Source organism: Populus trichocarpa, chromosome 2 (genome assembly GCF_000002775.5).
Source record: "Populus trichocarpa isolate Nisqually-1 chromosome 2, P.trichocarpa_v4.1, whole genome shotgun sequence".
NCBI classification, from domain to species: Eukaryota; Viridiplantae; Streptophyta; class Magnoliopsida; order Malpighiales; family Salicaceae; genus Populus; species Populus trichocarpa.
This window is the reverse complement of record NC_037286.2, coordinates 9,938,569-9,956,338: the sequence shown is the minus strand read 5'-3', so window position 1 is coordinate 9,956,338 and position 17,770 is coordinate 9,938,569. Positions and strand designations below refer to the sequence as shown.

Here is a 17,770-nt window from a genome sequence, read left to right as displayed (position 1 = left end):
CTTATCTAACATCGACTGTTGATCGGAACTAGTAAATATTAGTAAGAGTTGTCTGTTGACGGACGTCCACTATCCATCACAGCTCCCCCCCCAAAACATCGGATTCAATCAAATCCGCCGAAAAAATATCTCAAGGGGATTTATCTATCCCAATCGGACCTAAGCCCAACCCAAAGGGACTTGGTGATGGGACCCAACACTAAAGCAGGCGAGAACAGAACTGTAGTACCATGCCTAGAGTGTGAAGAACAAACAAACAATTAATTCTTCTTATTATTATTAAAAACAAAACAATAATTAATCACTGGGAAAATCTCTGGGTAGTGAGCTAAGCAAGTGAAAGAAAGTAAAATCAACTAGAAGAGGGGAGGGGAGAAATGGCGAAATCGAGCGCCGATGACGAGGAGCTAAGGAGAGCCTGCGAGGCAGCAATTGAAGGCACAAAACAGAAGATCGTATTGTCGATCCGTGTTGCCAAGAGCCATGGGATCTGGGGCAAATCTGGGAAATTAGGACGTCACATGGCCAAACCTAGGGTTCTCTCTCTCTCCAGTAAGCCAAAGCCAATCCCCTCTTTCTCTCATTTTAATTTCATTTAGCTGTTATGGAATTGAAAGCGACTGTTTTTTTTTTGCAGCAAAATCTAAGGGTCAGAGGACGAAAGCCTTTCTTCGAGTGCTAAAATATTCAACTGGAGGAGTACTTGAGGTAATATTCACTTTTTTTTTTAATGTCTGTTTTACATTTCTTATGCTTTTGGGTTGAGGTGATATAAATTTGTGAACCCTATTTGGTTTTGGATCAGAAATTAATTTAACTTCTCACATAGAAATATTGTATGTGATGACATCTTTACTGATTTAATTCACAAGCTTAAATGCATGTCTTAAGCTCGTGTATTCACTTGATTATGCAGCCAGCAAAGTTATACAAACTCAAGCATCTTTCCAAAGTGGAGGTTATAGCTAATGATCCCAGTGGATGCTCGTTTACCCTGGTATGCTTCAGCATTTATTGCATCAGTGCCTCTTGTTTACCCACTATCTGAATTAAAGAAGCACTTCTGGAGACAATGAGAAACTTTTTTATTTTCCTTTTCTGACTGAACTTCTTACAGGGATTTGATAACCTTAGAAGCCAGAGTGTTACTCCACCGCAATGGACTATGCGCAATATTGATGATAGGTAAGCAATGTTGTTTCACCACCCACTTCATCTTCTGCTCTTTTTTTTTTTTTACACTTAATGAGGAATGATTAAACAATTCAAGATTAATACCGATTTTTTTCGAACTTATTTTTCTAACTAGCTAGCACATTTCCCCTTTTTTTTTTTTTTTTGTCGTAGGAACCGCCTTTTATTTTGCCTCTTAAACATCTGCAAAGATGTCCTTGGCCGTCTTCCAAAAGTTGTTGGCATAGATGTTGTGGAGATGGCACTTTGGGCTAAGGTGTGATTGATGGTTTTCTACTTCTCCATTTATCTGTTTTAAGAGTTATGATTGGCTACTTCTCCGTCTTGAGTATCATTGAATTTTATCATTGTATATGATTATCCTACTTGAAGTGTACTTTTCAGTTTTCTTGTCCATTGAATCAGTAATGCTGCTAGTCATTTTTCTGTGAATCAACTTTCTGGAAACTGTGTTTTGAATGCCATAATCTATAATCAAATTGGGACACCAATATTTCACATTTTGGGTGTTATTTGGTGAGATTGAATTGAAGTCCACGCTGGTCTCAACAGTATGCAGTCTGAACTCAGTTAATGAAGTGCTTGGTTATCTTAGATCATGGTGCATGACTTAGTTCTCTAACTAATTATGATTTATTACTTCAAAAAAGGAAAATACACCCGCAGTTCCCAAGCAAACGAATCAACAGGATGGAGTGCCTGTTGCAGCTACTGTCACAGAAAGTGACTTGAAAGTGACTGTTGAAAGAGAACTTGTCTCCCAAGCGAAGGAGGAGGACATGGAGGCTCTTCTTGGCAAGTAAGTCTTTCCTTTCATTACTGCAAAGCTTTTCAGTCAGGTTGAGAGTTGACACATATTTTTGGCTAAATAGCACTATTGTCGGAAAGGTTTTAGCAAAAGGAGGAAAAGGAATATGAACAGCATGTTTTCAGTCTGTTTATCTGAATATTTTTCATTGAGGTGCCTCGGTTTCTGACTGATATGCAAACATCCTTTAATTTACCCATGATTTACAGTCTACACTTTCACCCTCGAAAGTTTCATGACACGGGGAGGGGATCCATCTCTAGTTTTTTCATTTGTTTGAAAAACTTCCAAAGTTTTCATTTAAAAAATTTAAACTTAATTTACATCAGAAAATTGCTCGTTACTGTGCAATAAATGGCCCATGCTGGCTATGGCCCCCATCCATTTGACTTCTGTTTGTGTTGAAGCTACCTATAATTTTTTCATAACTATCCTCCTTGATCTCACAACACAACCAAAATAGCATTCTCATTTAAGGTTACTGTGAGTAGGTTCTGTGAAAGTCTGCCTGTCCCTTTTTTTTGTTAATGCTAAATATGATTTTTTTCTTGGAATTGAAGACATCTCCTGTATGAAAATAATGACAAACAATTGTAACTCTTTTGTGCCACCTTTTGTTTTTAATTTTTTAACCCACTTGATTCTTTCAATTATACAATACCATGCAGTTATTTAATGGGTATTGGTGAAGCAGAGGTGTTTTCAGAAAGGTTGAAGCGTGAGCTTCTTGCTCTGGAAGCTGCAAATGTGCATGCCATTTTAGAAAATGAACCTTTAATAGAAGAGGTACTTCCACAAAGGCTGTGATTTTGTGTATGGGTTTATTGCAGTTTCTCTCTAGCAGAGGTTTTTTTCACTTTACCTCTTGATGTGTATTATACTTTCTGAAGATTAAGCTTGTTCATTAGTCCATTGTGTGCTTCGCCACATCCTGTGGAGTTGTGTAATAGTGGCAGCTCTTGCTAGCCTGAATTGATATTTGGCCCTTTCAGGTGTTGCAAGGGCTTGAAGCTGCAACATATTGTGTTGATGACATGGATGAGTGGTTAGGCATTTTCAACGTGAAACTTAGACATATGAGAGAAGACATTGAATCAGTAAGTGCTTGCTGACATTGAACTGTTCCTAATTAGGGTTGCTATGGCATTTCTCCTGGTTCCCCACATTTTTGTTGTGCCATGTTGGTATATTAGGAAAAAATGTGTAGGCTGTAAGAAGAAAGTGTTAAACTTGCATCTTAATGTTTTCATTACTTTTGCAAGTCTGCTTCAAATGAATATCTCAAATTTCCTATAATGACATACATTATGGATCTATGCATATATTCAAACACATGCCTTGCATCTTTCTCTGCAGCTGTATGATTATTCATTTTATGATATCCAGATAGAAACCCGCAATAACAAATTGGAGATGCAGTCTGTAAATAATGTATCACTCATTGAAGAACTTGATAAGCTACTTGAACGACTGCGGGTCCCTTCTGAAGTATGTTTTTCGTCACTTTCATGTCAACTTATCACTTTTATGGCAATGTGTTCAAATTTCCCATCCTCTAATCACGCTATGTTGGTTGTAGTATGCAGCATGTCTAACAGGAGGTTCATTTGATGAGGCTCACATGCTTCAAAACATTGAAGCATGTGAGTGGTTAACTGGTGCTTTACGTGGACTTCAAGTGCCTAATTTGGATCCAAGCTATGCAAATACGCGTGCTGTATGCTCTGTGCCACTTTCTTCTCCCTGATTTTTTCTACCTACAAAATGATAAACTAGGTTGTTAAAAAGATTGTGAGAGAATATTCAGTTATGCATCTAGATGTATGACTTTTTTTCCATTAATATTTTTTTGCTGATTAGTCATCAATGTCTAAATGGTATCCTGAATACACGGTACCCATACATGACAATTCTCTTTTCAATTGTCAATGACATGATCTTTATGTTTTCCTATAAAAGCCCAAGAACATGAATTGAATGACTCTAATCAGTTGGATATATATATATCTTCTGAATTCAGATTTTAGGATGGAGCTAGATGATGGAGTTATCTGTTAATGTGAGTATATTTAGTGTATTGTCTCTTTCTAAAACAGTGGATTATGTTCTTACAGGTTAAAGAAAAGCGCACAGAACTTGAAAAATTAAAAACTATGTTTGTCAGGAGAGCTTCTGAGTTCTTGAGGAACTACTTTGCAAGTTTGGTGGATTTCATGATAAGCGACAAGAGTTACTTTTCACAAGTATTTTCAGCTTTCTGTTATTTTCATACAGATTACAAGGACAAGTATCGGGTCTTGGAATTCTAATATTTGCTTGTGTACTTTGCATGAAACAGCGTGGACAGTTAAAGAGGCCTGACCATGCTGACTTAAGGTACAAATGCAGGACATACGCTCGCCTTCTACAGCATCTAAAGGTTTATTACAAACCTTTGTCATAAATCTCAAAAGTTTACATGTGTTCAGTCTCTCAAATTTTTTCTTTAACTAATAATTCCCTGTTTCTGTTGTCAGAGCCTTGATAAGAACTGCTTGGGTCCTTTGAGGAAAGCATATTGTAGCTCCCTTAATCTGCTTCTTCGTCGGGAGGTCAGGCCACAATCTTTTCATTGACCAAACATGTAGTTTTTACTTCACTGTTTATGATTTTATTTGGTTTTAGTGGTGCCATTTTCACTTAGTTTGTTCTGTTATTATATTTTTTTTTTGTTATTATTATTTTTGTTTGCATTGTATTTCAAATATATAGTTTTAAGAGTTATCTCATTCATTTGCAGGCTCGTGAATTTGCTAATGAGCTCCGTGCCAGTACAAAAGCATCAAGAAATCCAACTGTCTGGTTGGAAGCTTCTGCAGGCTCAAGTCATAGTTCACATAATGCAGATACATCTGCAGTTTCTGAGGCTTATGCCAAAATGCTGACAATATTTATCCCACTCCTTGTAGATGAGGTTAAATTTTCTGCATGCATATGTTGGAAATTGTTAATGTTATTGCTTCTTCTATGATTGATATGTTGCTTTCTGATTCAAACTGCAGAGTTCTTTTTTTGCACACTTCATGTGCTTCGAGGTTCCTGCACTTGTTCCCCCAGGAGGTGTAGCTAATGGTAATAAAGGTGGTTACAATGATGCCGATGACAATGATGATTTGGGTATCATGGACATTGATGAGAATGATGGCAAAGCTGGTAATGCTTCTTAGATCACTCATTCCATTTCAATTTGTATAGATGTTTGATATGGAACCACTTTCATTTCTAGAAGTTAAAATGTGATTTTGTAGGTAAAAATTCTGCAGATCTGGCAGCACTAAATGAATCTCTTCAGGATTTGCTTAATGGAATCCAAGTAATGTATACATTGCATTGTTCCTTATATGCGTGTATGCATTCTTGCATGCATACTTACACACGTTTTAGATCTATACCCTTGAATATGCATGTGTATTTTTTGAATGAATGCATGTATGTGCTGCTCAAACTTTTCTTATTTTTCTTTGGTGTTTCTCAGCATCCTCTCCTCACCCTCTTTTTATTGTTTATTAGCTAGGTGTATTTGAGTGCATCACTTAATTTTCAATACTACTATAATCTCTCAGTGCTAACTTGTGGAGGGTCATGAATTTTTAGGAAGATTTTTATGCTGTGGTTGATTGGGCATACAAGATAGATCCTCTACGCTGCATATCAATGCATGGGATTACAGAGCGCTATCTCTCTGGTCAGAAAGCTGATGCTGCAGGATTTGTGCGTCTCTTGCTTGGTGACCTAGAGTCCAGAATTTCTGTGCAATTCAATCGTGTATGTACTTAACATTTAACATAAACTAAGTGATATCCATACACATTCCAAGCTTCTTGAACTAGCTTGTTTACCTGGATATCTATATTGCAGTTTGTTGATGAAGCTTGCCACCAAATTGAAAGAAATGAGCGTAATGTGCGGCAGATGGGGGTTTTATCCTACATCCCAAGGTAATTCAGATCTGGGTGAACTTGACTCATGTTGTTCTGGGTGAACTTGCATCTTTTCAGTCAAATTAAGATGCGAGTGTATAATGTCCTAAGAAGATTATAAATGTGCACACTAACAGACACGGACCATCTAGCTAACATTTGCTGTGAAATGATCAGAATACACTACTTTAATGATAGTTGTTCCACTTGACAATTTGATTAGAACTGTTTTTATTATGCTCATTGCTTCTGTGTTCACTACTCAAGTATGACACTTACCTCTTGCCAGTGGCTATAATTGACTTGCATATTTTACTGAGTTTGAGATAGGATATGCTTGCCTGCTTAGGTTTATGATTGACAACTGGAGCTGTATTTTAAACTAATATTAAACTAATAATGCCTAAACCTGGCAATAATTTTGCAAGTTTATGCATTACGTGCAATGCCTGTAACATTGGTCAAACTTTGATTTTGCATCTTACGAAATGACTCAACCTTGTCTTGCATAGATTTGCAACTCTTGCAACTCGTATGGAGCAGTATATCCAGGGACAATCTAGGGATTTGGCTGATCAAGCGCACACAAAATTTGTGAGTAGTCTTTTCTTAAACGTTTTTTTTTTTTGCTTTTTGTCAGACAGTTTGGTATTATTTTTTATTGCCCCCCTATTTAGTACAAGTGAGTTTTACATCTGGGAGGTTATTTGACAGGTTAGCATAATGTTTGTGACTTTGGAGAAAATTGCACAAACAGATCCAAAATATGCAGATGTTTTCCTTTTAGAAAACTATGCTGCATTTCAAAATAGGTATTCTTTTTTGTCTTTCCTCTCATATCTTGGAATCTTCCCCAAGTTCTTTGAATAATCCTGATTCTGGAAAAAAAAAAAAAAAATTTCTTCTTCATCAACAAGTCTGCTGATTAGAAACAGTTGCTTGCAGCTTGTATGACCTTGCCAATGTTGTGCCAACTTTAGCCAAATTTTATCACCAGGCAAGCGAAGCTTATGAACAAGCTTGTACACGTCATATCAGCATCATTATTCTCTATGTAAGCAATCCTATTCCGGGTTCTTTTTTGTGGGTCTATTATTGCAATGTGGTCTTTCTGGTTGCAAATATTTGCTGAACCATCAATGAGTTTAACCTTAATATTTTGAAGGTTCTTTTCCTCATTAAGTTTGCTTTCTGCAGCAATTTGAAAAACTTTTCCAGTTTACTCGCAAGATTGAGGATTTGATGTTCACCATAACACCAGAAGAGGTTAGTTTGGGATGATCAAATGACATCCATGGTTGTTGATTAGAAGAACACCCCACCATATTAGCTTCCCAGAGTTTGTTATGAACTTCTATTGAAGATAGGATATAGTGTGATACCTCCTTTTCTTTTCTTTGTTTCTTTGTTTGTATTTTTTACATGATTCGCATTAAGATAGAAGATACTAATTCATTCATCAAAACAATGATTAACAGAATGAAACCATGACTTTTTAAATCTTTTCTCCTTTTCTTTTTGCCTTTGTTGGGCAACCTGTGTGCCTTGCAGCTATAATCAAATGTTGGTGTGCAATTCTACAAGTCTATGCTGGTTAGCTTAAGAATTGCTGTTCTTTTTGCCAGTTATATGGATGCAATTGATATTAACATGATGCCAGCAAAGAACTGCTAGAAGTCATACTATCACATCACTGTCAATATTTCTCTAAGGTTTATGAAGTGTCAGTTCAAATTGTTTAAACACTGAAATGTCATTGCCTTTTATTTTGTTCCTTTTAGATCCCTTTCCAGCTTGGATTGTCAAAAATGGATCTCCGGAAGATGTTAAAATCTAGTTTATCTGGGGTAAGTCGTTAGTGCATTCACAATAGTCTGTTTGTCTCTGGAGTCTGGTTTCAAAGCTAGTGTTGTACTAACATGGTTGTTCTGCAACAGGTTGACAAGTCTATTAGTGCAATGTATAAGAGGTTACAGAAGAACTTAACTTCAGAAGAACTGTTGCCTTCTTTGTGGGATAAGTGCAAGGTAATTCACTTCCTTAATATCAGGATTCTGTCTTGAATGTTTCTTGAAAGTTAGTTGGTAAGTAATGGGTGTTTGAACATTGCAAATTTCTTGATCAACAAAGAATTTGAGTTATGAGCAAAGCATGAAGTAACCTGCCAAGGAATTTGAGTCACGGGCAAAGCATTTATTAACCTAAAATGGAAACTCAACTTAAATTCTTTAGGGGTTTTGGGGGTAATGGAAGGGAAAGGTGGGTTTAGAACCCCCAAACCTTTTTTGATTCTCATTTTTGATAGAGGAAGGTGGGCACTTTGAGGGTAGAAAACCCTCAAATAGTAGAAATCATCAATCTCCCACTGCGGTTGTTGAGGGTTGTTAAGATTCTTCAATGAAACAAATACCCTTAGCATGAAATTAAAGAGGAATTGTTCCCCTCGTTAAGAATAGTTTTATAATATAGTAATTGATCTTATATTTATTAACTCCCGCATTCCCTTCTCATCTGCTGTGTTTCCCTTGCACATCCAAACAGGGGAACGCTATTGGTCCTTCTATTTTCTTTCCTTTCCTTTAAAGGTCATTCCTCATTCTGCAACTAGTTGATGCTGGGCTACATGAGTCTTTTTTTTCTTCCCCATATTGCAAACAGTTTGTGCTCTGCTTCATGGTGAAGCAATTAAAACTTTGTTTTGCCTCAAAATATTAGCTGAAATGTTGAAGTACCTTTTATCTTAATTTGACAGAAGGATTTCTTGGACAAGTATGAGAGTTTTGCACAACTAGTTGCAAAGATCTATCCCAATGAAAGCATCCCTTCCGTGTCAGAAATGAGAGAGCTTCTGGCGTCCATGTGAACTTTGTAAAGAGTGTTCTGTTGTATAATTTTCAACTTCTTAAATAGGTCTATGCTAACATACTGTAATCATTCTTTTTGGTTCCCCCCCTCCCCCGAAGTTTTCCCTATATTCGATTCATTCGCCAATTTCAGAGTCTTGAGTTGAACTGGGAGTCTGTAATTGAACCGGAGTGGAACTTTGTTCCTAGTGCACTGTAAAAGGATCCAATTTGGAGACATGCCTCCTTTTAGTTTAGCAGCAAAGTCTGACTCCTTGTAATGTTACTCCTCTATCTTGAATTTCATTTCTTTGGTCATGGTCGAAACGCCAACCATAACGGGTGGGAAATTAGACACAGCCATTTAGCCTCCCTTTCCCAGTATATGATGCAAGAGACAGCCTCATTCCATTGGAAAACTTCCTAGTTTGGTGAGTGGTCAGTTGTTTTTTAAATTGTTTTTTTTATTGTGAAATATATTAAAATAATTTTTTTTATTTTAAAAAAATTATTTTTGATTTCAAAACAATCTGAAAATATTTAAAAAAATAATTTTAAAAAAATCATGAAATGCGGGGGGTACTGCAATCTTTAAACAACTCCTAAAAAAAAAGAAAAAAACACGAGTGACTTGAGTTTAATTGAATATAGGCCCAAACATGGGAGATGATATATAAATAATTAAATTACCCTATTAAAGTTATTTATCAAAATATAATTTGATTGATATTTAAATATAAATTGGGTATTATTATTAATAAAAAAAAACTATCACGATTCCTTTCTTTTTAATTACTCAAAGAGGAGACTTGGTCTTTCAGTTTTGCAATTTGCACACGCTAGTCTAACGACTTTAATAATAATAGGAGACTAAACAAAACCCTCTCTCCGTTCTGGTTTCGGGTTCTCCTAGGTTATTTGTATAAAGATAAACAGCTGACTTGCGCCCTGCAGAATACAGACGGCTTTTACTCTTGGTATAGGATATACCCTGTGTACAAATCCCCTGTTGAACAAAGCTTTGCGGTCTCAGAGTTTCTGTCAACATGGCTGACATGAACGATTTTGATGATTTCGATGACTACTCACCCACAGATTACTCCAGTGATGACAATACTGACTCCAGTGAAACAAACTTTACCGTCTTGAAAGAGGCCGATATTTGCCGATGTATCGAGCATGAGATCACAGAGTTATCTGATGTACTCTCAATATCGAAACTCGAGGCAAGTCTTCTACTTCGTCACTACAATTGGAATGTTTGTAAAGTACATGATGCGTGGTTTGTTGACGAATTCGGAGTCCGTAAAAAGGTAGGCTTGTTGCTGGAGAAGCCGGAAGAAAAACAAGTCAGTTATGATGATCTGACTTGTGGGATTTGTTTTGAATCTTATAGTCAAGATTTCATTAAATCTGTCACTTGTGGTCATCCTTTTTGTTCTGAATGCTGGGGACTTTACATTCACACGAACATCAATGATGGTCCTGGATGTTTGGTTCTAAGGTGTCCTGAACCAACATGTGCTGCTGCTGTTGGTGATGATGTTATTAACGAATTGGGGTTCGAGGAAGATAGGAAAAAGTACTATCGTTACCTTGCTAGGTCTTATGTAGAAAGCAACAAGAGGAGAAAGTGGTGTCCTGCTCCAGGTTGTGATTATGCTATTGATTTTGTCGGCTGCGATGGAGACTTTGATGTTACTTGCGTGTGCTCTCATTCCTTTTGCTTTAATTGTTGTGAGGAAAGACATCGACCAGTAGGATGTGATACTGTGAAAAAATGGAATTTGAAAAACAGTTCAGACTCTCAAACTGAGACGTGGAAGAAAGCTTATACCAAGCCTTGTCCCGAGTGCCAGAGACCGATTGAGAAGAATGCGGGATGTATGCGCATGTCATGCACAACTCCTTGTTATCATATGTTTTGCTGGATATGCCTTAAAGACTGGTCTGTTCATGGTTATGGTGGTTCTTGCAATAGGTATGTTGGAAATCCTCAGCCTGAGGAAACTAGTCCATTGCGGCAAGAGTTGCTTAAATACCAACATTATTATGATCGCTGGGCAGCCAATGAAAAGTCGAGGCAAATTGCTTTGACAGACTTGGGAAAGGTGCGGAACAATCATCTAAAGGAGATCTCGAAACTCTATGGCCAACCTGAGACTCAGCTTGAATTCTTGACCGAGGCCTGGCAGCAGATAGTTGAATGTCGACGGGTGCTGAAATGGACCTATGCATACGGGTATTACCTAGCGGAGGATGACGATGCTAAGGCAAAATTATTCGTGTACTTGCAAGGGCAGGCGGAATCCAGTTTAGAAAGGTTTCATGATTGTGCAGAGAGGGAACTTAAGATATTTATTGATCCTGATGAACTTTCTGACAGTTTCAATGACTTTCGGTTGAAGTTAATCCATCTGACAGGAGTGACCAAAAATTACTTTAAGAATTTGGTTACAGCATTAGAGAATGGACTATCAGACGTGGCTAGCTCCTCGAAGCAACAAAAAACCTCGATCTGCAGAAGACTAAAAGTTCCAGCAGGCGAGACCTGCAACAGAATGACAACTCCTGAAGACAGGCCCTCGAATCTCTACACAGCTATAACAAGGACTTATGCAAATCCAAACAAGACAAAAGCACCCAAAAAAACAATGGGTGCTGCACTTGAGATTACAACTCAAACAAAGAGGAGAACTGCTGACAATTTGACACCTCAGGGTGAATGGTCTTGTGTGTTTTGTTCTTACATGAATCCGGGTTCAGCAGAGACATGCGAGGCATGTAATCGAGGAGCTTGGACTTGTCAGCACTGCACATATGCCAATCCCAGGACCGCAACCACATGCCAGATGTGCGCTGAAACCCAGTGAAATAATACAACTTGCTCTTTTTCTTACATCTCCTATGTGTAGCAGCAGGGGCTGGCGTATTTAGATTTTTATTCCCGTCTTATTATTTTTGTTCTACTACTTTGACCTGTTTCTTTGCAACAATTTCCTTCAATTTTAGTTTTCTACTTGGAAACATCTCTCCCATTTTATAAAATTCTGTTTAATTATTGGTATGAAGTTGTTCAAGTTACAGACTCAATGTACTCTTTCTCGCTTCCTATGAAGGTTGGGGTATAACTAATTTGATTCTCTTATGTTGCCATTGCTATTGGTTTTACGCAATCCATTTCTTAAATGGCTCATGCGTACTGCTATGTGCTTTGCTTCGGTTGATGGTTATCCATTAAGAGTTCGTTTTGGATAGGTTTCTGTCCAAACTGAGTTGGACATTTATACAATACTTGCATTTGAGTTTTCGGCAACAATTGCATCTGATATCCTCCATGGAATTTCCCAACTGATACAAGGAACAAGTTTTGAATACAGAAAAGCAGAGCTAAAGAACAACATCTGCAGAAAAACCAAGCTCAAAAAGCAACAGCATATTCGACTTTACATCAATATCAGTAACTTAAATTCTTAAGTTAGGGGGTCTTGAAGAGCTTCTTCCAGCAATTTATCCCAAATGTTCCTGATTACACAACTTGAATGACATCTTTTAGCAGGCGATTTTCTGTACCATTAACAGCATTATAGATGCCTTCCAGACACAATACCAAATGGGCTCTAAGCTATTCTTATTAAGATAGCCTAAAAGTTCCTTTTTCTGCAGACAGACTTTAACAGGCAGAATTCTGTTCTCCAATCCTAACCAGCCTGTTGATTTGGCAAGATAAATACTGATTCTTTTCCTTGTGTTGCTCTAATCCAAATGAAAAACAAATAAATTCTTTCATTTTACGAAGATAACCAAACGAATTAAAGTTGTAGGAACTGATTTATTTTTGTTTTTGTTGAATATTAAGTGATAGAACTTCCAATTTTGAAAGATATTTTAATGAAATTTACTGTACTAAGACAATTGTTAGTAAATTATGCACTTATGCATTCAATTGATGTAATTAAAATATTTTTATTTAATTTAAGTATAATTTATAGCATTGTTTTAAGTCGAATATTTCATGCAAAATGTTACTACTTTCCATTGAAGATTCACTAAATTTTCTCTTGATTCTCTTTTATTGTAGATACCATAACACTTTCCTCCTCATAACATCTCTTTCTTTATTTACGTATATAATTTCTAAAATTACGTTGTATCTAATGTCTGTAAAAGCAAGACTAATGAAAATGTGTATGAATATTTTTTTTTCTCTGCACCAATAGCTTCTCATGATATCAGAGCCTAATAATGGTACAAAACAGTGACACCACCACACCCCAAACTCAATTGGGAGGGGAAGAAAATTAGTCATAAACCTCTATTGATTTCCAAACACAAACTTTCATTGATACTAATTCTCATTATCACTTGCATCCTTTAGACAATTCAAACACTGTATTTGTTACATATGTTCTTAATGAAGATATCTATCTTACATGGAGGAGAGCAATGGAAAACACCCTCCATGCTAAGAAAAGAAAATATCTTTTGTGGATAGAACACTTGCAAAACCAAACCCTCAATCTCCATATTTTTCTATTTGGAAAAAGTGCAATTCAATGAAAGTTGTGGTATATCCTAGGTCTTCAATGTCATATCCCGTGACTTTCATAATAGCATCGCGTGCACAGAGACAACAAAAGAGTTGTGGTAAGACCTTAGGGAGCGCGATTTTCACAGGGTAATACCACACGAGTCTATGAACTAAAAACTTCAAAACTATATGATCCCAAATCCTTAGTTCTAAGACTTTTCATTGACTTGGTAAGGTTTAAGCTATGGTAATTCATAAGGAAAAACAAGTTTCTTCCATGAGACGTGCCTTCCTGCCCTTGTTGCCTAAATCAATTCAGGACATGTTAAAGCTTTATGGAAGTTGTGATGCGAGCATTGTAATTATACATGTCATGCAAAAAAGGAGTGTTACAAATTGGTAGGATACCCACCAAATTGAAAATCAAGCCGCAAGATAGAGCAAAATAAAAGGAATGAACATATAAAATATATGATGGCATCATCAAGTAAGAACAGTTTAGCCTATATATATTATCATGTCAAATAATATTTCTACATCAAGTATGACAAGCTTTTCACTTATATCTGGACTCACTATGGATCCAAACAATCAATTGATGTAATTTCTCAATAGCAGTTCCTTGAGTTTAGCTAATCATGCTGGTAAGAAAAACTCTTCAACTTATACTTGGATTATTGATAATGGAGCCTTTAACCACGTGGTTGGATTAGAAACTCTACTAGATGATATATAACCAGTTCATAATCACACACCAGTTAAGATTCATAATGAAAATGGATTACCCGTTACTCATGTTGTTAGCATAACCTTGCTACCTAAACTCAAACTTTTTAATGTTTACTGTGCTCAAAACCTCACATGCAATCTGTTATCTGCTGGAAAAATTAACAAAGACATTGAGTTGTGTTATTATTTTCTTTCTTGATTTTTGTGTTTTTAACGACATGAGGCTTGGGTAAACTTCAAGATGAAGTTTACTTTTTTTTTCATGTGTAATTAAATATGCTTAATGAAGAACAGCTTTTAAAAAGAAATCAAAGCATTAGAAAGCAACCAAGCTTGGACTCTTGAACATTTACCTCTAAATAAACAGGAAATTGACTCAAAACGGGTATACAAAATTAAATATAAAGCAGATGGTACCATAAAGTAACTCAATTCTCATTTACTCATTAAAGGATTCACTCAAGTTGAAAGAATAGGTTACACAGACTTTTGCTCCCTTTACCAAATTAAACTCACCGTTTTTAGAACAAACATGCACAACTATATATATATATATATATAGTTACTGTGTGATTTTTTTCTACACAGTAACTTCTTTCTATCTTGAATATACTTTTCAATTGTTTAAGAAGAAAAGAAAAGGGAAAACCAATCAATTAGCAATAAAAGAAATTCGGCCCATTTCATTTGTTATTTGGTAGAGTATTTTATTTCCTATTTTGTTGCAACCAATCAAATAACACTAAATTTGTTAGTTATTTTCTTCAACACATCAATCAATCAAGAGGATTTTACTTTTGGGGAACTCATTTATGGACTATCTCTTACAGAGTGAGTGAGTCCTGTCCGAAGATTTTGCCATGAATATTATAAGAAACTGGTTCACGACATTTCAAAGCCAAAGCTTTGATTGTAGATATCATAAAAATGAAGAACTTATTTGCTTTTTTCCTTGGTGTATTTTCACTTGGAATTGAAAAGACAGCAATTTTATTTATCTTTTTGTTTGTCTATCGATGCTGTTATAACGTTTTGATACTCGAAGATGTGGAAGGCATTACCAAAGGCCATTTGTGTTTATGCTTTTTTGATAAAGGGGAAGACGAAGCACAAATCACCATAGTCCACTTACATCAGTCGGGTTGGATGGATCAAAAGGTAATTGATTTGGAAGGCGGACAGATAATACGACGAAGTTGTGTTTAAAGTCCAATAATATAATTTCTCTTGCCGAGAACTTTTGTTACGTGGGATGTGACGTTGGGCTCTTTTTTTAGCTTTTCATAGAAGAGTTTCTCGCAAGGAAGGCAATAAAGAATGACTATGGAGGGACGGGACGACTTCTTGTTGGAAAAGAAATTCCAAGGATGGGATGGGACCCTCTGGGGAAAAAAAAAAAAAAATTCTGTAGGACGTAGCCTGTGGAGAAAAATTAACAGGAAAAGGACGAATATGACCATGGAACCACCGTAATTAACTGTAATTAGTTTAGGGTTTTGTTTTTTATACATGGTAGAGTAGTTTTGAGGCTCTTAATATTCTTTCTCTCACCAGTTCTCTAGCCATGGACGACATCCACCCTTCAAGCGACAGCATCAAGGTGGAGTCAAAAATCAATTACTACAGTGATGGGTTCGATGATAACGAGGATCCGTTTTTCTTATCTGATGATGATCTTGTTGGTGGTGATGATGGTGCTGCTGATGCCCTTTTGGAGGATATAAGAGAGGATGAAATTGACCTCCTCAAGCAGAAGCAACAGGACTGCAAAATCCTGAACGCAACAGAGCTTCGTCAACGCATGGAGCATGATGTCGCCCAAGTCTCTGCCGTCCTCTCTGTATCCAAAACTGAGGCAAGTATCTTACTCCGTAATTATAACTGGTCTGTTGGTAAAGTCAATGATGCATGGTTTACTGATGAGTCTGCAGTCCGTGAAAAAGTCGGGTTGTTCGTGAAACCTCTGATAAGTTCTGATATTGTCTCCAATAAGAGGAAAATTATCATTTGTGGGATTTGTTTTGAATCCCACACCAGTGATAGAATCATATATGCTGACTGTGGGCATCTTTATTGTGAAATTTGTTGGTCTATCTATATTAGCACATCAATTAACAATGATGGCGCTGGGTGTTTGATGTTGAGGTGTCCTGAGCCCTCTTGTCATGCTGCTATCGGTCAAGACATGATCGATTCATTAACATCTGAAGAAGATAGGAAGAAGTATTCTGATTTCCTTCTTAGATCTTATGTTGAAGATAATAGGACGACAAAGTGGTGTCCTGGCCCAGCCTGTGAGTATGCTATTGAATTTTCTGGTGCTGATGGAATATTTGATGTCACTTGCCATTGTTTTACTAGTTTTTGCTGGAATTGCAAGGAGGAATGCCACCGTCCAATGGACTGTGACACTGTGAAAAGGTGGATTTTGAAGAACAGCTCAGAATCGGAAAATGTAAATTATATACTAGCTTATTGCAAGCCCTGTCCCAATTGCAAGAGACCAATTGAAAAAAATCATGGGTGTATGCACATGACATGCAGGGTTTGCCGCTACGAATTTTGTTGGTTATGTTTGGGTCCATGGAAAGGCCATATGAATTGCAACCGATACATGGAAAGAACTGATACAGATGACAAGAGGAAAAAATTGGCAAAGGAATCTTTAGAGAAATATACTCATTATTTTGAACGTTGGGATGCCAATCGAAAATCGAAGGTGAAGGCACTTGCAGATCATCAAAGAGTGAAAGATGAAGAGTTCAAGAAGCTGAGTGTGTCACAAGACATACCAGAGGCCCATTTCGAGTTCATATCAAAGGCGTGGCTACAGGTAGTTGAATGTAGGCGAGCACTGGAATGGAGTTATTCATATGGATACTACCTGCCTGACAGCGAGCCTGCTAAAAAACAGTTTTTTGAGTACTTGCAAGGGGAGGCAGAGTCGACCCTGGAAAAGCTTCATAATTGCGTGGAGAGCGAGCTGAAGGAGTTTCTTGATGTTGATGGCCTATCAAAGAAATTCAGCGAATTCCGAACAAAGCTGGTTGGACTGACCACTGTGACAGGGAATTACTTCGAGAAGCTTGTTAGAGCATTGGAGAATGGCCTATCTGATGTGAACTCCCACGGGACCAAGGGCTTAGAGGATGAAGCTGAAGATTCTTGGCATTGTGATCGCTGTACCTACGCTAATCCCTCCTCCATCAGAAGTTGCAAGATGTGTGTTCCATCTGATATAGATAATGTTAGTGGTAATGAATGAGATTCTGTAAGATTATAATATTCTAGATTGTCGTCTACAACTTGCTATATAACCCTCTATTTACCCGTTTCATATCAACCTTTGAAGCCAAAATGAACACTGTATTTTTATATTATTTCTAGGAGAATGCATCTTATTGTTTTGGGAATTGAGTTAGGGATCGCTTATGTTTTTTCTATGAGCAAGTAGCAGCACATATAAAACAATGGGTTAAGATAATAATAATAATATAAAAAAAGTAGCATCTGTCCTTTTAGCCACCTATCTTCCATAGCACCAAGACAGTCTTGGGAGTGGGAATATCCAAGCTGAGGATATCAGGACCGCTCCAGCAAAACAGGCAACATCCAAGCTAGTAGCCGAAGGTACATTAGCAAATTTCTCCAACAATCCTGCTTGAAGTATCATCACAATGGCATGCCCAATTTTAGACTTTGCCAC

At 37.0% G+C, this 17,770-nt stretch overlaps 3 protein-coding genes across 5 annotated transcripts; all 3 read left to right on the top strand.

Moving 5' to 3' along the window:
* The first annotated feature begins 117 nt into the window (after positions 1-117).
* LOC7483761 (exocyst complex component SEC3A) lies at positions 118-9,090 on the top strand. 3 transcript variants are annotated; one of them, XM_024595288.2, is made up of 26 exons: positions 118-552; positions 638-708; positions 917-997; positions 1,118-1,185; positions 1,348-1,450; positions 1,845-1,993; positions 2,671-2,788; positions 2,995-3,099; positions 3,389-3,490; positions 3,582-3,719; positions 4,117-4,245; positions 4,341-4,421; positions 4,519-4,593; positions 4,782-4,955; positions 5,044-5,194; positions 5,290-5,354; positions 5,636-5,806; positions 5,900-5,979; positions 6,474-6,555; positions 6,676-6,773; positions 6,907-7,015; positions 7,159-7,227; positions 7,743-7,808; positions 7,899-7,988; positions 8,503-8,546; positions 8,714-8,833. In XM_024595288.2, the coding sequence occupies exons 1-25, from the start codon at positions 378-380 to the stop codon at positions 8,542-8,544; spliced, it is 2,592 nt and encodes an 863-aa protein (XP_024451056.1). In that variant the 5' UTR covers positions 118-377; the 3' UTR covers positions 8,545-8,546; positions 8,714-8,833. The 3 variants fall into 3 exon arrangements, 2 of the variants coding, with proteins under 2 accessions (XP_024451056.1, XP_002302458.2); XM_002302422.4 differs by lacking the exon at positions 8,503-8,546 and having other exon boundaries at positions 8,714-9,090; XR_002980392.2 differs by lacking the exons at positions 7,743-7,808; positions 7,899-7,988; positions 8,503-8,546; positions 8,714-8,833 and having other exon boundaries at positions 6,897-7,015; positions 7,159-7,199.
* A 412-nt stretch (positions 9,091-9,502) lies between these two features.
* On the top strand, positions 9,503-11,871 carry LOC7483760 (probable E3 ubiquitin-protein ligase ARI8). Its single transcript, XM_024595289.2, has one exon. It carries the CDS (start codon positions 9,851-9,853, stop codon positions 11,675-11,677), a length of 1,827 nt encoding a protein of 608 aa, XP_024451057.1. The 5' UTR covers positions 9,503-9,850; the 3' UTR covers positions 11,678-11,871.
* Positions 11,872-15,466: 3,595 nt separating this feature from the next.
* Positions 15,467-17,477, top strand: LOC7483759 (probable E3 ubiquitin-protein ligase ARI8). Its single transcript, XM_002302420.4, has one exon. It carries the CDS (start codon positions 15,629-15,631, stop codon positions 17,327-17,329), a length of 1,701 nt encoding a protein of 566 aa, XP_002302456.3. The 5' UTR covers positions 15,467-15,628; the 3' UTR covers positions 17,330-17,477.
* The last annotated feature ends 293 nt before the right edge of the window (positions 17,478-17,770 follow it).